Genomic DNA, 19,768 nt, shown 5'->3' with positions numbered 1-19,768 from the left:
TTCTTGAAGGACCAGCTCAGGGCTGGCTTTCCATGGAGTCCACATTGGGAAATGGTGGTGTCAAGAACTCCTTTACTGGGACCTAAGCCTAGCCCTGACATTGCCTCCTACCGGGGGTCCTTTTCATTCACACCCAACCCTCATCTCCAGGAAAAAAAGCTGAATGAAACCCCAGCTCCTTTGAAGAACAGGAAGAGAGCATTGTGCATTTATTAAAACAACATATAACACAAACTCAGTTACCACCCCATATGTCTGGGCTAGGCACTGAAATACAGCACATCGTCCCTGTGAGTGCTACCCCGTCCTCCTGCTCAGGAAAGGAAGTGGGCAGCTGTATCACCCTGGCTTCCTTCCCCTCTTTCTGACAATCGCAGGTCACCCAACGACCAGGCATTATTATACAAAAGTTCCTTTACAAAAAGCACCAAATTGGCATACATATACAAGTATATACAAAAATCACATTTTAAAAATGTACAAAATATTTCATTTTGCACCAATGTAGAAAAGTGTCCTGTGTGATTGTTTCAAGCACATTTTCAATTCTGGTTCAGTGTCTGCTGGACGCAGCAGTGAGGGTCCTACCCTAGTCCCTGCTCTCTGAGCAGAGAGAAGACATTACCTCCCCATTGCCCCTCCAGGGGCCCCGACCCCTCCCACCTGGGCCTGTCACCAAGATCGCTGGGCCCCTCCCCACCCTCTCCAGTCTGTCTGCATCTGGGGGGTCTCTCATTCATCCAGCTCCTTACTGGTGTCCTGAAATGAAGAAAAAGACACAGAGGCACGTGGTGAGACAGGGACTCAGGAGGATCCAAGGCTTACCAAGCTATTGTTTATTCAAACAGGAATTTGAATAAAACATCAAATTCCAATTCCTCCTGGTCTCTTCCTTTTAAAACTAAAATAGAATTTAGCTGCCCAAACATTATGGATTTTACATCAGTACAAAACTCCAAAAGTCTACCCTATAGTTTTCAACTGGATTGGAATTTAGTTTCAGTACCTGTGGTTTGAAAAATAACATTTGCAAGCATGTGCTTATTAGCAAACATCCTTCCTATGCACCAGATACTGTGCTAAATGATTATCTTATTTACTCCCAACTACAACCTTTTGATGTCAGTACTGTTATGCCCCCATACACAGATGAGTAGCCCAAGACTCAGAGAAATTGTGAACTGCTGCAATTCAGAACCCAGGCTCCTAATCAAACTCTGCCAGGCTGGCAAACTCAGATGCCTACAAGGGGCTAGCAGAAAACATGAATGAGTGAAGCAAGCGGGATTGATGGTGGTGGGGCTGGGCAAACTGGCAAGGGCATGTCCCATTTTCTTTTCTTTTCTTTTCTTTTTTTTTTTTTTTTGAGACGGAGTTTCACTGTTTCACCCAGGCTGGAGTGAAGTGGTGTGATCTCGGCTCACTGCAAGCTCCGCCCCGCTGGGGTTCAAGTGATTCTCCTGCCTCAGGCTCCCAAGTAGCTGGGATTACAGGTGCCCATCACCATGCCTGGCTAATTTTTGTATTTTTAGTAGTGACGGGGTTTCACCATGTTGGCCAGGCTGGTGTCAAACTCCTGACCTCAGGTGATCCGCCCGGCTAGGCCTCCCAAAGTGCTAGGATTACAGGCGTGAGCCACCGCGCCAGCACGTCCCCTTTAAAGGGGAGAGCCACTGCCCAGAGCCAGCACTCCGGAACTACAGGGAAGTTCAAGTCCAGCATTGTTTGCTTTTTCTAAACTTTCACAAGAAGGTGAAAATGCAGATTCTTAGTTGAAATCTCCTTTTTCTTAACCCTTAAAAAAGAAACCTAATTTTAAAAATGTTAGCAATTAATTTTTTCTTTTTAAGAGACAGTGTAGTGTCCTTCTCTGGTGCCCAGGGGGGAGTGCAGTGGCGCAATCATAGCTCACTGCAGCCTCTACCTCCTGGGCTCAAGTGATCCTCCAGTCTCAGCCTTCTGAGTAGCTAGGACTACAGATATGTACCACCATGCCTAGCTAATTTTTATTTTTTTTTTGCAAAGATGAGGACTTGCTGTGTTGACCAGGCTGGTCCCAAACTCCAGGTCTCAAGCGATCCTCCCGCCTCAGCCTCCCAAAGTGCTGGGATTATAGGCATGTGCCACCACATCCAGCCAGTAATTTTTTTTTTTTTTTTTTGAGATGGAGTCTCATTCTTGTCACTCAGGCTAGAGTGCAGTAACACGATCTCGGCTCACTACCACTTCCACCTCCCAGGTTCAAGCGATTCTCCTGCCTCAGCCTCCTGAGTAGCTGGGACTACAGGCTCCTGCCACCAAATTCGGCTAATTTTTTGTATTTTTAGTAGAGACAGGGTTTCACCATGTTGGCCAGGCTGGCCTTGGCCTCCCAAAGTGCTGGGATTACAGGCGTGAGCCACCGTGCCTGGCAAACAAGTAATTTTTTTTTTTTTTTAATTTAAACACAGTGCTGGCCAAACAAAGCACCTCAATGGGCCCAGCCTAGCTCATGAGCCCCCATCTTTTCCCTCTGCTGTGCCATATTGCTTTCCATTTAAGAAGATCATTTAGATGTAAAATGGGAGCATTTTATTATGAATAGTTTGGGGATTTTTTTCTTCTCTAAGGGTAAAGAGAACAGGACTTTACCCTCAATAGGTTTAAAGCATATGCTGGGAACAGGTCTCAGCGTCATTCCCAATGTCTAACACAGTGCTTTGCATATAGTAGGTACCTCGGGTTGTTGTGGAATGAGTGAAGGAATGAAGGAATGGAGGTAGATTAATTTCTTACCTTCCTCCTTCCCTTCTGTGGAGCCTTCCTCTTCCTGATCTTCTTCTTCAATGAATTCTTCCTCTTCCTCATCTGTGACAAAAAACACTTGTGTTAGGATGGGGCCAGTTCCTTGAGGAGTTACTTGAAGAAGAACCAGGCAAGAGAAAGCACGGTCTAAACCCCTTCCTGTGCCCAGTTGGGTCAAACGGCCACACACAGATGGCAGTGGTCTGGGAGGTGATGGGCTTGCCAGCCCCACGCTGCACAGAGGCCCTGCTCCTGCAGTGCCCCGCACTCCGTCCCAGGGAGCCGGGCTCAAGACACTTCCTTGCTCCAGCAACAGCAGCTTCTCTCACCCGCCCTGCCTGTGACCAGAGAGGGGGCGCTGAGGAAGCACGCTCTGTGCTTCTGCACATCTCTTGGGTAGGCAGATAAACATCGCCTGGGGAGAAAAACTCCTCCTCGATCATCAGGGATCAGAGTCCTTGTCTTGAAGGTAGCTACTCAGCCTATGAGATCTGCTTGTTCAGCAGCCTCTGTCCCATTTTCCTCATTCCTTAGCCTGTGGAGGGGAGGGGTGGACATGACGGGGAAGCACTTCTGGAGCCACCTCTGCTCTCTGAAGCTGAGCACCAGAGCGACAGTGACTCAGCTGCAACTCATGTCCCCACTCTTTCATCCTGAGATGTCACCGTCAAGCTTTAACAGGGAACATCTCCCTTCCCCGCTCCTCTCCCAAGCCACCTCCTTAATCTTTTGGGGCCCTGAAGGGGCCACCACAGAGTCAGAACATTTGTCAAGTGTATCTCCAGGCCAGGCTAGGTCGCTCGTGCTTATAATCCTAGCACTTTGGGAGGCTGAGGCAGTAGGATCACCTGAGGTCAGGAGTTCAAGACCAGCCTGGCCAACATGGTAAAACCCTATCTCTACTAAAAATACGAAAAGTTAGCCGGGCGTGATGGTGTGCACCTGTAATCCTAGCTACTTGGGAGACTGAGGCAGGAGAATCGCTTGAACCCAGCAGGCGGAGGTTGCAGTGAGCCAAGATCATGCCATTGCACTCCAGCCTGGGCTACAAGAGCAAAACTCCCTCTCAAAAAAAAAAAAAAAAAAAAAAAAAAAAAAAAAGGGGGCCAGGCACAGTAGCTCACGCCTGTAATCCCAGCACTTTGGGAGGCCGAGGCGGGCGGATCACGAGGTCAGGAGATCAAGACCATCCTGGCTAACATGGAGAAACTCCGTCTCTACTAAAAATATAGAAAATCAGCCAGGTGTGGTGGCGGGCGCCTGTAGTCCCAGCTACTAGGGAGGTTGAGGCAGGAGAATGGCGTGAACCCGGGAGGCGGAGCTTGCAGTGAGCCGAGATCATACCACTGCACTCCAGCCTGGGCGACAGAGCGAGACTCCATCTCAAAAAAAAAAAAAGAAAAAATCTCCAAAATGACAACCAAAATTCCAGCCAAGTAACTGGGATCAGAATATAACCCAGGGAGTTCTGTTGTTTAATCATTATCACAATGACTACTCTTAATAGCAGTTGCTGAGTACTTACTATGTGCCAAGTAATGTGCTAAGTGTTGAATCTGCACCATCTTATAAAATCTTCACAAGAGTTTCTCAAGCCAAATGGCCCTCAGTAGAATCTGCATGGGCTACTTGCTAGCTGTGTGGCCTTGAACAAGTGGCTTACCCTCTCTGAGCTTTAAGTTACCTCAACTACAAAATAGAAACAGTAACAGAATCTATCCCATAAAGTTGTGTTAAATGATAAAACTTATGTTAAGAGCTTAGTGCCTAGGACATACAGAATATTCAGTAACTGGTGACTGTTGGTACTCTCTTCATTTTACTTATGGAGAAACTGAGGCTCAGGGAGATGGAGACAGAGTTTCACTCGTGCTGCCCAGGCTGGAGTGCAATGGTGTGATCTTGGCTCACCACAACCTGACTCCCGGATTCAAGCGATTCTCCTGCCTCAGCCTCCCGAGTAGCTGGTATTACAGGTATGCGCCACCACGCCCAGATAATTTTGTACTTTTAGCAGAGACGAGGTTTCTCCGTGTTGGTCAGGCTGGTCTGGAACTCCCAACCTCAGGTGATCCACCTGCCTCGGGCTCCAAAGTGCTGGGATTACAGGTGTGAGCCACTGTGCCCGGTGGACCCACTCTTGAATGTCTTAGCTTAGGGAAGCTGACAGTGGAGCAAGCAGCTCATCTACAGCAGTGGATGTCCCCAAGTCCACTGGTATCTCTGCTTTGGGATGTATTTTGTCCTCACCTATGGGGTATATCTGGAGCTCTGAAAACAGACTTAGCACCAGATACTGAAGGTTTGCAAGAGAGCGACACAGGAGGTGCCAAGAAGCTCTTCTCTTTCCCATGCCAGTCCATTTATAGTTCTTCCTTGTTCCTTCACCCTCCCCCTGTCCCCCAACCTCAGCTGGTCATTGGAGCACCATCTCTCAGACCAAGGCAACAGTCGGCAGTGTAGGATCTGCCCTCTGTTTCTCTGTTGTGTTTTAGTTGTTTCTCTTTTAGCTGTGCGACCTTCAGCAAATTAACATTTTTGCTTCCATTCAGTTTCTTCATTTCCCTTATTATTTTCACCCCTATTATTGTTATGATTGCATTGTTACAATTATTATAGGCACTCTATGGAAGAGTAATTACAAACAGAAATGAAGACGATGTTGATAAATTAAGGTGCCTGAGTATCACAGGTGATAGCATTAAGAAGCTGAAGCTGGGCCGGGCGCGGTGGCTCAAGCCTGTAATCCCAGCACTTTCAGAGGCCGAGGCTGGTGAACCATGAGGTCAGGAAATCAAGACCACCCTGGCTACGGTAAAACCCTGTCTCTACTAAAAATACAAAAAAATTAGCCGGGTGTGGTGGCGGGTGCCTGTAGTCTCAACTATTTGGGAGGCTGAGGCGGGAGAATGGTGTAAACTCAGGAGGCGGAGCTTGCAGTGAGCCGAGATTGTGCCACTGTACTCCAGCCTGGGTGACAGAGCAAGACTCTGTCAAAAAAAAAAAAAAAAAAAAAAAAGAAGAAGAAGCCGAAGCTAAGACAACCTTTAGGCAATAACTAGTACATCTTTAGGACTCTACAGGACCTTTCTTTTTTTTTTTTTTTTTTTTTTTTTGAGACAGAGTCTCGCTCTGTCGCCCAGGCTGGAGTGCAGTGGCCGGATCTCAGCTCACTGCAAGCTCCGCCTCCTGGGTTCAGGCCATTCTCCCGCCTCAGCCTCCCGAGTAGCTGGGACCACAGGCGCCCGCCACCTCGCCTGGCTAATTTTTTGTATTTTTTTTTTTAGTAGAGACGGGGTTTCACCGTGTTAGCCAGGATGGTCTCGATCTCCTGACCTCGTGATCCGCCCGTCTCGGCCTCCCAAAGTGCTGGGATTACAGGCTTGAGCCACCGCGCCCGGCCTCTACAGGACCTTTCTGCATCAATATCTGATTTTTTGCAATAGCACCATGAATTGGTCATTATTAGAGGGCTCACTTTTAACCTGATTTTTTAAATTAGAAAATAAAACTCAGGCAGAAGGGGGGCTTGCCAAAGGTCACACAGATAATAAACAAATGGCAGGACCAGGATTTAAACTCAGGACTGTCTGATTCCAGAGGCCATATTATTTCTACTGCCCCAAGAGGCTTCCCTGCCATGGATCCATTGGTAATTTATGAAGCAGGAATTCTGTACCAGGCACTGTGCTAGGCTCTGGGCTCATTAAGAAAGTGACTATATGATTTTTTTTTTTTTTTGAGACAGAGTCTGGCTGGCTCTGTTGCCCAGGCTGGAGTGCAGTGGCATGATCTTGGCTCACTGCAACCACTGCTTCCTGGATTCAACCGATTCTCCTTCCTCAGCTTCCCAAGTAGCTGGAATTACAGGCATGTGCCACCACGTCCGGCTAATTTTTGTATTTTTAGTAGAGACGAGGTTTCACTGTGTTGGTCAGGCTAGTCTCAAACTCCTGACCTCAAGTGATCCGCCCACCTTGGCCTCCCAAAGTGCTGGGATTACAGGAATGAGCCACCACAACCGGCCAGAAGGTGGCTATATGAATTTGATTGATACCTGGGCATCTTTATTAGTGTATCTGCCTCTCCATGGGGCTCAGTGGGAGGGATGCTGGTTTCCAGGAATCAGGCAGGCGAATAGACAAGTGGCACCACCACCACCTTTACCTGTTCCAAAGTCGATGGCTCTCAGGGCATCTGCTATGTGCTCTAAATTCAAAGTAAAGAAGTCCATGTTCTCAAAGCCCTGCTCTGTCTTCCCCAGCTGGCAGCCCTTGGAAGCTTCCACAATGCTGTGGGGGAGACAGAAAGAGAGGCAGGATGAGATCTCTGGGGCTCAGTGCAGGAAGGAGAGGGCACATGCCTTGCACATGCCCAGGGCTTCTACCCAGAGGCTCCCCTGGAGGGATGGGGTATTTCCTCTCCAATCTTAAGCACAGTGAGTGGTCCAAAAAGTCACGGATGCAAAGGGTCAGGGAAGCCAGCCTAGAGTTAGACCCTCCCAGCAGACCTAATGCCCAGGACGAGGCTTCCTGGACAGAGGTCCTGGTGGGAACTAGGGGCCTGGATCATAGCCTCTGGGGAGACACTGACCTTTTGATGAGTTGCTTGGCAGTCTGCAGGGGGAGACAGAACAAAGGATTAGGACCGCAGAAGAGGTAACCCAAGGAAATCAGCAAAACCAGTGACTGGACATTTGGTGCCATTCCCTAGCACAGTTGTGACCTGCTCCCCACCCCAAACTGAGCAGAATTTGGAACTTTTCCCTCTGTCTGTGGTCTGTACAGGTCTTGGTCATCACCCTAGGACCCATTGTCTTGGCAGGAAGCTTGGATTCTAGGGGTATCAATCCAAAAACTCCTAAACCCTGAACTCCCCAATCCTAACCACCTTTTCATACCTAATGTCTAGCACAAAGCCTGGCCCACAGGAGAAGCCTAGAACATTTTTATTGAACTGAACTATGAAGTCTTATAACTGAGGCTTTTCTGTCCTCCCCAACAAGCTCTTTGAGGGCAGGGCTGTGTCTGGTTTATCTCCTTGTATTCCACCTCAGTGCCTGGCCTACAGTAGGGGCTCAATTAATAGTCCGTAGATGGGACACTGTATTTTGCAGCTTACAAAGTCATTTCATAAATATCCTCTTATTTGATCATCATAAAATCAGTAAGAGGAAGGTGGGGGGTGTTACATGCCCATTTGACAGATGAGGAAACTGAGGCTCACAGAGGTTTAAATGACTTTTCCAAGGGTCCATGGGTGGTCAGTGGAGAAGCATAACTGGAACCTTAGAGCTGTCGAGTTGAACTGACCCCACCCAGACCCTTCTAGTCCTGCTCACCAAGAGGAAGGTGGCTCCCCCAGGCTCGTCCAGGGACTGGATGGCCGTCTCCACCAGCTTTGTGGACTTGTCCAGCTGTTCCTGGTACTGCTGGATGAGGGCCTCGATGAAGCTGAGCTTTTCCTCCTGCTCCTGCGTGATCCGCTGCAGCAACTCACTTTTCTTCTCATCCAGGATGGCATACAGCGTGTCAAATTTCTGGCTCAGCTCTTCCTTTACCTGGTGACTGTTCTCCTGAGGACGGAAGTCTTGCAGTCACATTCTGTAGGGTCCTTACTCCCTGTCCGCTACACTCCCTTCCTGGTACAGTAGCAAGGAATCTAAAGCTAGAAGAGATCTCACTACATACATCCCCACACTACAGAAGATGAAACAAAGGCTTAACAAGAAGAAAACACTCATCTGGCCTCACAGCTACTTAGTACACCAGTGATATTTGGAGGCTGATGCCTTGAAAAACAGCTAGCCCCTTCTTCCAAAATAGAGGCTCTAGGGTCACATGACATTACATATTCTTCCTTGTTCCTGCACCCTCCCCCTGTCCCCCAACCTCAGCTGGTCACTGGAGCATCACTTCTCAGACCAATGCAACAGTCACCAACGTGGGATCTGCCCTCTCTTTCTCTTTTTTTTTTTTGAGATGGAGTCTTGCTCTGTCACCCAGGCTGGAGTGCAGTGGTGCGATCTTGGCTCACTGCAACCTCCACCTCCCAGGTTCAAGTGATTCTCCTGCCTCAGCCTTCTGAGTAGTTGGGATTACAGGTGCGCCACCACGCCTGGCTAATTTTTGTATTTTTTAGTAGAGATGGGGTTTCACCATGTTGGCCAGGATGGTCTCGATCTCCTGACCTCATGGTCCCCCCACCTTGGCCTCCCAAAGTGCTGGGATTACAGGCATGAGCACTGCGCCCAGCTCTCCGTTGCCTTTTAGCTGTGTTTCCCTTTTAGCTTTGTGACTTTCAGCAAATGAATGTATTTGCTTCCATTCAGTTTCCTGGGCCTCCCGTTTGTCTCAGATCACACTCTTCCCTCCCTTTCAAGACCAAGACTGGATTCAGGAAGCTCTGCATCATTTGGTCCTAGGAGAGGTGGAAAAACAGCTCGTTTCCTAGCACCCTCCTCAACTGACGCTCCCTTCTATGTTCTTTTCTGTAAAATGGGTGTGACAATAGCATCTCATCAGACCCAGGAGCCTCTCATGGGTTCATGGGTGATCAGAATGTTCCCCTCCTTCCTACCCTTCGCCCGACTCTTGGTCCACTAGCAATTATGACGACCCCTTCCCCTCATCTCATCTCCAGGTCCCTACCCCAGGTGAACATGGAAAATCATGGAAGCTTTTTTCAGGGATAGAAAAGTTCCATTCTGCCCTCAACAGTCTCACTACTCAAAGTGTGGTCCGTGGACCCAGCAGCTTGGGCAAATCCTGGGAACTGGCTAGAAATGCAGCTCTTATGCCTCATTCCAAACTGACTGAATCAGAACCTGAATTTCAACATGATCCCAGGGTGATTTTCATGCACTTTAAAGTTTGGGAAGTGTTGGTCTATAGGAAAGAACGGTGCTCTGAAAACAATTTGTGCTGAATAAACACTGAGAACTATTGATGGGACACTCCCTGAGTTCAGGGACCATGTCTGTCTGGTTCATTCCTCCATCCCCCACATCTCGGGTGGGGCCGGACACACAGCTGTGCTTAAGAAGCATTTGTTGAGAGAGTGGGTGAATGGATTAGTCCCTCCCCTGCCATTCCTGCTTGACCCCCAGGCTCCAGGCCCCAACCTTTAGCCACAACCCATGGGTGAGCCTTCCCCAGAGACCAGGCTGCCCTGGAAAGCTCCAAACCCCCAGGCAGAACTATTCTGTCCCCTCACCTTGGTCACTCGACAGGAGTCCTCCAGCTGAGTGATGATGGTCTGCACACGGTCATTCCCCGCCACCAGCATGGAGATACAGTTATTCAGTTCAATCTAGATGGGGGTGTGGGGGTCAGGAGAGGAGAGATACAAATAGCCTCAAGGCCTACCCACCGGGGCATGGCAGCAACCTGGCTCCCTCCCTCCCCTCTGTGCTAGAAAGAGCCTCCAGCAGGGATCTGGCCCCTCTTTCAGGTACTGCTCAGCTTCAGAGCAGAGGATATTAGAAAGATACTGTATCCCTTATTTAACAGATGAGGCCAACAGCAGGCAAGTGGGCTGCCCAAAACACACAGCAAGGAACTGGCAGAGGAGGGGCTTGCTTCTAAGAAAGAAGGGGAAAAAAAAAGAAATAGAGTTGGAGACGTCTAGAAGACAGAGACCTGGAGAAGAGTGCGGAGTGGGGAAGAGAGAGTATGGAAAGGGGGTGGCTACTGCTGACTGCACGGACAGGGTGGCAGGCCCCCACAGGCCCAAGGCCCCAGCGAAAAGGCTCTAAGCTGCCTCCTGCTGCTGGGGAATGCGAAGTCTAGGAGAAGAGGTGAGAGGCACAGGAAGTGGTATCTGGGGGATGGAGAAGCCGTGGCCCGAGAGGACCCCAGTGGCCTGGCTGGGGCGTCTGACCGCTCCCCTCTGGCCACAGCCAGGTGCTCTCGAGTGGCTCTAAGTATAACCATGAGCTCAGCTTCCTCCCCCAAGGAGGGCCAGGGCTGCTGTCCCTGTGGCCTGGGAAGTCCCTCCAGAGGGACTATTCCTGAAAGGCCGGATCAGCAGATCTACAGGGATCAAATCTGCCTTCTGAATCATCCTGCCCAGCAGGCCCAGGCTGGGGGTAAAAGTGGCTGGAGCCAGTACCTTTTGTCCCTGGAAGACACTCTGCAATGGGGCCACCTCGCAGGCCTTGTGGACCCCAAACACCTTGCACATGGAGCAGGTGGGCACCTCACACGTGAGACAGTAGATGTTGATTTTCTCATCTTCGTGCTCCTTGCACATGGGGTGACTGCCCTTCTGCAGCGGCCGACTGCAGTGGAGAACAGTCACAAGTCATGGGGGTCCTGTGTCCTGCATCCCCCTCCCCAGCTCCAATGCACCAGTCGCAGTTACTGGGGAGGTTGAGGCGGGCGGATTGCTCAGCCCAGGAGTTCAAGGCTGCAGTGTGTCTGTGAATCTCCAGATTTATGCCCTGGGCTCTCAGTGTTTGGTTGCCCTAAAATCTTTTCATCCTCTGGGGATCAAGGACTTGGGAAGCCAATGACACCAAATCTGTCCCCACATCCTAAGATGGAGTTAGCCTGAGGCTCTGCCACTGCAAAGGACACAGAAAGGGCCATAGAATTCCAGAGAGTCAGACCTGGAGATGTTTTAGAGAAGAGGAAACTGGTCTCCAGAAAAGTGAATTGACTTGTGCAAGGTCATACAGCAAGTAAGGGCAGAGGAGGCTAGAGTTCGGTTGCTCTAATTATAGTCACCTTAGCTTTGGTTACTGCAGACTGGGCTCTGAGCTAAGAAATTTATACTGATGGCCTCATTTAATTCTATATTTAATCCACCAGACTGTAACCTCCATCAAGGTAGGGAAACTTGCTTGTTTTCTTCACCCCTGAGCCTACACTGTACAGTGCCTGGCATAGAGGAGGTGGTAATTAAACAAAGGTAGAAAGAATAAATCAATAAGGCTGGGCGCAGTGGCTCACGTCTGTAATCCCAGCACTTTGGGAGGCCGAGGTGGGAGGATCACCTGAAGTCAGGAGTTTGAGACCAGCCTGACCAATATGATGAAACCGTGTCTCTACTAAAAATACAAAAAATTAACTGGGCATGGTGGCGTGCACCTGTAATACCAGCTGCTCGGGAGGCTGAGGCAGGAGAATCACTTGAACCCAGGAGGCAGAAGTTGCGGTGAGCCGAGATCACACCATTGCACTCCAGCCTGGGCAACAAGAGCAAAACTCCGTCTCAAAGAAAAGAAAAGAAAGAATAAATAAATAACTAGCATAGGAGTCAATAATATTCACCATCTTGGATTTCTTAAGATTCTCCGTAAAGAAAATTTTTTTTAAAAAAGAATATTCACCACAGAGTCAGTCATACCCTCTCTTTCTCTTAGCTTCATCACTTTCTAGCTGTGTGGCCTTGGATAAACCTCCGACACTCTCTGAGTCATGAGGTTGCCCCTGAGGCTCAGAGAAGGAGCAGTGTGTATGCCCCATGTCATGGTGACTGGTGAGTGGGTAGCCCAGGGCTGTCCAACAGCCCAGCACAAGCCTGACTTCTAGTCCAGAGATTCTTCCAAGGGCCCAAGTGTCTTCCTTTACTTTCTCCTGTAACATATATGCTTAGAACTACCTTTCTTTCTTGAGACCTTCCAACCTGTTATTTGTGCTTCTCTTGGGACATCAGTCATTTCCTAACCTAGATTCATTGGGGTTTGGGGGGGATTTTTTTGTTGTTGTTTTCTTTTGATTTTTTGCCCAGGCTGGAGTGCAGTGGTATGATCTCAGCTCACTGAAACCTCCGCCTCCCGGATTCAAGCAATTCTCACACCTCAGCCTTCTGAATAGCTGAGATTACAGACGTGCACCACCATGCCCAGCTAATTTTTGTATTTTTAGTAAAGATGGGGTTTTACCATGTTGGCCAGGCTAGTCTCGAACTCCTGGCCTCACATGATCCTTCCACCTTAGCCTCCCAAAGTGCTGGGATTACAGGCATGATCCCCTGCACCCAGTTTTTTTTTTTTTCTCCTTTTCTTTTCTTTTCTTTTCTTTTTTTTTTGGAGACAGTGTCTCACCGTATTGTCCAGGCTGGAGTGCAGCAGCAATTCACAGACACACTGCAGCCTTGAACTCCTGGGCTGAGCAATCCTCCTGCCTCAGCCTCCCCAGTAGCTGCAACTGGTGCATACCACCATGCCTGGTGTAGATTCGATTTTTTTAGCTTCTGTCGCCATCTAGACTATATACTCATTGAGAGCCAACACTACCTTCGATTCCCAGCCCCGAACAGAACAGGCATCTTGCAAATGTCAAATGGTGACTGTCCCCATCAGTGTCAATGCCTCACCTCCAAACAGCCTTACATGACTGATCGCACACTGGGCTCTACTGTCCTCTTAAGTTCTTAAATAAACCCCTTTCCAGGCTTGTCTTTTTGCATCTTTTACCCCAGGGTCCTTATGCTGGCAGGGGTCTGCCATTGCCACCTGCCTCCATCCCCTTATAAAGGGATGGCAGGGAATGCAGAGGTGAGGCAAGAGCCTGAGGGTCTGGTTCCTCCCAGATGCCCACCCTCTCGAGTTTCGACTTTGGCGTCGGGGTTCATATCCAGATTGTTCTTCCACATTCATTTTTGTGATTCTGGACAAGTGATTTCACTCTCTTGCCTGGGATTCCTCCCAGAGCTATTGCAATCATGGTAGAAATTGTCTGTAATGAATGTGGAGTGCCCGGCACAGAGCAGACTCTCAATAGAGGGCAGCTGTCGTTGCCATTCAACTATGCGGAAAGGCCTCAAAGGTTCACACACAACGCGCTCTTCATAGGTTGGCACTGGGTGGGCTAACATTGGTGTGGAATTGATTTTATTATTCCTTATGATCAACAATATGTTTGCATTTTGTAGTGTTGCGCTCTAGCAACATGAGAAGCAATCTAGCACAGTAATTAAGAATATTCACTGGCCAGCCGGGCATGGTGGCCCACGCCTGTAATGCCAGCACTTTGGGAGGCCAAGGCGGGTGGATCACCTGAGGTCAGAAGTTCAGGACCAGCCTGGCCAACGTGGTGAAATCCTGTCTCTACAAAAAATACAAAAATTAGCTGGGTATGGTGGTACATGTCTGTAATCCCAGTATTTTGGGAGGCCAAGGCGGGCAGATCACCTGAGGTCAGGAGTTTGAGACCAGCCTGGCCAACGTGGTGAAACCCTGTCTCTACTAAAAAACAAAACTTAGCTGGGCACGTTGTCACATGCCTGTAGTCCCTGCTACACAGGAAGCTGAGGCAGGGGAATCGCTTGACCCCAGGAGGCAGAGATTGCAGTGAGCCAAGATCGCACCACTGCTCTCTAGCCTAGGCGACAGAGCAAGACTCTGCCTCAAAAAAAAAAAAAAGAAAATTCCCACACCCTCTCTTTCTTAGCTCTACCACTTGCTAGCTGTGTGGTCTTGGAAAAATCCCTTGTCCTCTCTGAGCTTCAATTTCCTCATGGTAAAATGGAGACGGGAATGCCTTCCTGGGTTACTATAAGAAATAGATAGGGAGGCCGGGCGCGGTGGCTCACGCCTGTAATCCCAGCACTTTGGGAGGCCGAGGCGGGCGGATCACAAGGTCAGGAGATTGAGACCACGGTGAAACCCCGTCTCTACTAAAAATACAAAAAATTAGCCGGGCGCGGTGGCGGGCGCCTGTAGTCCCAGCTACTCAGGAGGCTGAGGCAGGAGAATGGCGTGAACCCGGGAGGCGGAGCTTGCAGTGAGCCGAGATCGCGCCACTGCACTCCAACCTGGGCGACAGAGCGAGACTCCGTCTCAAAAAAAAAAAAAAAAAAAGAAATAGATAGGGAAAATGCCTGAAAGTACTTCATACAGCGCCTGCACACAGTAGGTACCCAATAAATAGTTGATACATTAATCATTTTCCATTAATATCTTATTTGACAGCCACAATAACAGATCTTACTGTTTCTGTTTGCAGACAGAGGAAATGAAACTCTAAAGGCTTACCCAAGATGGTACAGTACATCAGTCACAGAGGCTGACTAGCAAGCACAGTTCCCCAGGCCAGGGTTTTTTTACCTGAGATCTGGTCTGTCACCTTCCCTTGGACTGGGCAGTGCTTGCAGGCAGATGCTTGGTGAAGGTTTTAGACCTTAAAGGCTGTGAGTCAGCACTCCTGGAGTCTTACCAGGATGTCCTGGTTTGTAAAAATCTTTCCTGTAGCTGTGTCTCTCCCAAATTTTTGTGGTGTGTGTGTGTGTGTGTGTGTGTGTGTGTGTGTGTTTAAATGGAGTCTCACTCTGTCACCCAGGCTGGAGTGTAGTGGCACGATCTCTGCTCACTGCAACCTCTGTCTCCCTGGTTCAAGCAATTCTCCTGCCTCAGCCTCCTAAGTAGCTGGGATGACAGGCATGCGCCACCACGACCGGCTAATTTTTGTATTTTTAGTAGAGATGGGATTTCACCATGTTGGCCAGGCTGGTCTCCAACTCCTGACCTCAAGTGATCCACCCACCTTGGCCTCCCAAAGTGCTGGGGCTACAGGCATGAGCCACTGCGCCTGGCCTCCCAGTTTTTTTGTCTGTTTGTTTGAGGCATAGTCTCACTCTGTCACCCAGGCTGGAGTGCAGTAGCACGATCATGGCTGTGCAACCTTGACCTCCCTGGCTCAACAATTCTCCTGAAGAGCTGGGACTGCAGGCATGCCCCACCACGCCCAGCTAGTTTTTAACCTTTGTAGAAACAGGGTCTCTCTATGTTGCCCTGACTGGTCTTGAACTCCTGGCCTCAAACAATCATCCCACCTTGGCCTCCCAGAGTGTTGGGATTACGAGCGTGAGCCACCACACCTGGCCCTCTCTCCCCAGTTTAAGGCTAACCCTGCACAACCTCCACCAGTTACACATTCTGCCTCTGAATGAGCTGCTATTTTATTAGCAGGGAGACTCAGAGCTAGATCAACTGGGCCAGCTCCCAGCTCTTTCACTTTCCAGCTGGAAAACCTTAGCTAATTGACTTCACCTCTTGGGCAGTTTCCTCACCTGTGAAATGAGGATAATAAAGTCATGCCTGATTCATAGAGTTATCGGAAGGTACTAAGATGAAGCATTCCCCGTGCCTGACAGTTCCTCGTGGCACACAGGAAAGTAGCTGTTGCTATCCTTATAGACAACCTGGCTGTTTCTCACTGGGCATTTTCTCTGCTGACTGGAGCCACTTAGCTGGCCCCAGGGCCTTTCTCTCCCTCTCACATCTCATCTTTCCCCCAGTCTCTGTCTTGGTATCGCCTGGAAGGGCAGCCTAATGTCTGGACCCCTTCCCATCTGCTGAGTGATCCTGAGCGCCGAGTTGGGGTGTATGGGTCTCCAATCCTGTCTCTGAACTGGCTCGTGTAGCTAGTCCAGCTAGAGGCCTGGATCCTGAGCAGATGAAGGAAGGGGAAGGAGCTTGGGGGAGCTGGGCACAGCATGGCTGAGAAGGAGGATGGGCCCCCAGCAGGCATGAGAACCGACCTGGAGCACTCCTGTTTGTAGATGTCAATGATGTTCTCCACCAGCAGGTTCCTCTGCAGGCCGTACACTCCGTGACGATCCATGATCACCTCGTGGCGGCAGGTGGGGCAGCGGAAACGGCCTCCAGACATGGATACCGAGCTGCCCCGGCCGGTCCAGTAGGGATTTGCAGCCTGCAGGTGGCAAAGGTCAAGGTGAGGCCTGGGCTCCCTCCTCAGCCCTTCCCCTTTCTAATCTCCTCTTATCCTTTCCTCTGCCTGCCCCAACCACCCCAGTCAAACCTAATGACCTGGAGCTCCGCAGGCTGTGATGAGAACCAGTCCTCACATACAGAGCACCTGAGATGCAGCTAAGCAATCGTCAGGATGGGGAGGCAGGAGACCTGGGTTCAAGTCATGTTAATTCTCTGAGTGATTTTGGGCAAGCAACCTTATCTCTCTAAGCCTCAGTTTGCCCACTTATGAAATGGGTATTACAATGAGAGCAAGCTCCTAAGGCTGCTACTTTAAAGATAATATCGTGAAAGAACATTTTGTAAAGTGTCCCTGGGGAACCTCGCATCCTGCCTCCCAGCCAGGACACCTACCCCCTTCCTTTCTTGGGGATTTGGAGCCGCTTCTGTCCCCATATTGTAGGGAACAGCCTCGAAAGGGAAGACGCCTCTACTGCCCACTGCCTCCCTGACACCCTCCTCCCAAAGCTCTGGGCCTCTTGCCACCAGGACCTGGCTCCAGCCCCAGGGGTCTGGTTTCTCTCTCCTGTCCCTGCCTTCCCCGCTTATCACTTGAGGCATTTGACTCTTGATTGGAGAGTCAACAGCAGTGCTCAGGGCAGGGGTGGGGGAGCTGTGGGCAGGGTGGGGAGGGGAAACGCGTCATGGAGAAGAACTGCAACAGCTAGAGCTGCCTCCCATCCCCTCTCAGCCCTGTCTAGAGGCCTCTGCAGGGGTTCACTTCCAAGGGAAAAGAGTTAGAAGGCTAAGGGAGAAGAAGGGCTTCATTCGGAAAGCCGAGTAGCCACCTGGGACCCCCGGATGAGGCTGCACCCGGCACTGACCTGGAAGATGTCATTGGCACACTTCCGGCACAGGTTGTGCTGGCACGGCAAGATGACCACTGGCTTGGTAAACATCTCCAGGCAAATAGGGCAGATCAGCTGCTTCTCCAGGTTCTCCATGGGGTTCCCATCCTGGATCAGGCTCGACTTATAATCCATTCTGTGGGCAGGAGTGAGAGCCGCGCCTAGCTGCCTCCTCTACTGACTTTGCTCTAAGTAGACCTGGGGAGTCTTGCCTTTGTCACGAAACACCAGGTCGGATCCTGTTGGCTTCCTTCTCCTGGTGCCCGAATTCTGTCTTGGTCTGAGGCCCCTCTGATATTTATAGCTAGATCTTGGTCACATGAGCTCCAGGAGGGGACCAGCTGAGCATTCCGATGCCAAGCGGCTGGTGGGGCTTGAGTTTCCTCCAGGCCTGAAAGACTGGCCCTCTCGAATCACATGCAGGGATGAGCAATCGCTGTTCTTCTGGGACGGGGGTCATAAACAAGAACAGCCTGTTCAGAGGCAGGCTTAGGGGAAGACTGGGTACCCAGAGCTTCCTCCAGAAATTGGTCTCCCCCCGGCACCAGGCTAGCGGGTCAGGGATAGGACCCAGCAAGTGAGCCACTGGGATTCAAAGGGTTAATAGCCAATGCTATGATGAAAATGTCGAACATTTTTCTGAGTACTGGTGTACATCAGGTAACTAATATACATCACAATGTGACAGATGGATGAGTGATTTGTTTCCCTGCCCTGAGAAACTCACAGCCCAGGAAGGGAGATAGAAAGGATCGTGCAGTGGTGCGATCTCTGCTCACTACAACCTCTGCCTCCCAGGTTGAAGCCTCCCGACCCCAACCCCCTCCCAGCCCCGCTCAACCCCTCACTGACCTAAATCAATTCCATCCCCTCTTCTGGAGTCCTGAGCAGCTCCTAGATGGAAGGGTCAGGCAGCCCTCTCTCTGAGCTCATCCCTCTGCCTCAGACCTCAGCACAGCATTTTGCTGGAGACAGTGGAGACCCCCACCCCAGCCAGCCCATCCTCCATCCCTTGGCCACTTATTTCACTCAGTGCTGAAAGGCCTCCCTTGAAACGCAGTCCAGTCCCCTCATCTTATAGATTTTGAAATGGGACTAGAGAAGAAAAGGATTATATTCAAAGTCAGTTAGAAAGTAAGTGACAGCCGGGTGTGGCGTCTCACACCTGTAATCCCAGCACTTTGGGAGGCTGAGGCAGGTGGATCACGAGGTCAGCAGTTCAAGACTAGCCTGGCCAACATGGTGAAACCCCATCTCTACTAAAAATACAAAACTTAGCTGGGTGTGGTGGTGCGAGCCTGTAATTTCAGCTACTCGGGAGGCTGAAGCAGGAGAATCACTTGAACCCGAGAGGCAGAGATTGCAGTGAGCTGAGATGGCGCCACTGCACTCCAGCCTGGGCGACAAGAGAGAAACTCTATCTCAAAACAAAACAAAACAAAAAAAAAAAAAAAAAAGAAGAAGAAAGTAAGTGGCAAAGCCAGACATTTTATTCATTCATCAGACATGTTTCTGAGTACTAGTATACATCAGGCAACTAGTATACATCACAACATGACAAATGGATGAGTGATCTGTTTCCCTGCCGCAAGAAACTCACAGCCGAGGAAGGCAGATAGAAAGGAAAAACCTGCCGGGTGCGGTGGCTCACGCCTATAATCCCAGCACTTTGGGAGGCTGAAGTGGGCAGTCGGATTGCCTGAGGTCAGGAGTTTGAGACCAGCCTGGCCAACATGGCGAAACCCTGTCTCTACTAAAAATACAAAAATTAGCTGGGTGTGATGGCACACACCTGTCATCCCAGCTACTCGGGAGGCTGAGGCAGGAGAATTGTTTGAACCCAGGAAGTGGAGGTTACAGTGAGCGGAGATCGTGCCACTGCACTCCAGCCTGGTGACAGAGTGAGACTCTGTCTCAAAAAAAAGAAAAGAAAGGAAAACCCCTCATGCGGTGCCACAAAGCCCTGCCTGGACACTTAGAAGGCTTCCCTCAGCTCTCTGCACACATTTTAACTTTTCTCCGTATTTCTTAGGACATCTTCCACATTGGCAGGTAGAAGTCATTAGAGCAGTTCCAGTGGCTGTTTTGTTTTGTTTTGTTTTGTTTTTTCGAGACGGAGTTTCACTCTGTTGCCCATGCTGGAGTGCAGTCGTGCCATCTCAGCTCACTGCAACCTCCGCTTCCCAGGTTGAAGCGAGTCTCCTGACTCAGCCTCCTAAGTAGCTGGGACTACAGGCGTATGTCACCACACCCGACTAATTTTTGTATTTTTAATAGAGATGGGTTTTTACCATGTTAGCCAGGCCGGTCTCCAACTCCTGACCTCAGGCAATCTGACTGCCTCGACCTCCCAAAGTGCTGGGATTACAGGTGTGAGCCACTGTGCCTGGCCTCCAGTAGCTGTTTTTAAGGTAGC

General features: G+C 50.0%; 2 protein-coding genes and 1 long non-coding RNA gene across 9 annotated transcripts in view; all 3 read right to left on the bottom strand.

Moving 5' to 3' along the window:
- Positions 1-179: 179 nt before the first annotated feature.
- TRIM63 (tripartite motif containing 63) lies at positions 180-17,793 on the bottom strand. Of its 4 annotated transcripts, none has more exons than XM_077993469.1 (9): positions 17,329-17,793; positions 16,273-16,445; positions 10,897-11,065; positions 10,000-10,095; positions 8,126-8,359; positions 7,378-7,400; positions 6,946-7,076; positions 2,776-2,847; positions 180-759 (listed from the first exon to the last, which is right to left on the bottom strand). In XM_077993469.1, the coding sequence occupies exons 1-9, from the start codon at positions 17,485-17,487 to the stop codon at positions 749-751; spliced, it is 1,068 nt and encodes a 355-aa protein (XP_077849595.1). In that variant the 5' UTR covers positions 17,488-17,793; the 3' UTR covers positions 180-748.
- Positions 12,802-14,473, bottom strand: LOC144335175 (uncharacterized). Its single transcript, XR_013405699.1, has 2 exons — positions 13,925-14,473; positions 12,802-13,789 (listed from the first exon to the last, which is right to left on the bottom strand). It is a non-coding gene; the product is annotated as an uncharacterized LOC144335175 (long non-coding RNA).
- LOC106997042 (uncharacterized) overlaps positions 17,329-19,768 on the bottom strand; it is a 48,099-nt gene continuing 45,659 nt past the window's right edge. For 2 of the 4 annotated variants that reach the window (XM_077968468.1, XM_028837729.2), the window contains exon 3: positions 17,658-17,796. The gene's annotated coding sequence lies outside the window, so the exon portion shown is untranslated. Of the gene's footprint in view, positions 17,797-19,768 lie in introns of all 4 variants that reach the window. The other 2 variants (XM_077968477.1, XM_077968553.1) reach the window with 2 other exon arrangements.

Source organism: Macaca mulatta, chromosome 1, assembly GCF_049350105.2.
Source record: "Macaca mulatta isolate MMU2019108-1 chromosome 1, T2T-MMU8v2.0, whole genome shotgun sequence".
Lineage (NCBI taxonomy): Eukaryota > Metazoa > Chordata > Mammalia > Primates > Cercopithecidae > Macaca > Macaca mulatta.
Note: the sequence above shows the minus strand (reverse complement) of the source record. Positions and strands in the feature narration are given on the sequence as shown.

Coding starts and splice junctions, on each gene's coding strand:
- TRIM63 (XM_077993469.1), bottom strand. CDS start 17,487: ATGGATTATAAGTCGAGCCTGATCCAGGATGGGAACCCCATGGAGAAC. Junction 7,401..8,125: donor GGGGAGCCACCTTCCTCTTG/GTGAGCAGGACT, acceptor CTCCCCCTGCAG/ACTGCCAAGCAACTCATCAA. Junction 2,848..6,945: donor CGACTTTGGAACAGGTAAAG/GTGGTGGTGGTG, acceptor TTTTTGTCACAG/ATGAGGAAGAGGAAGAATTC.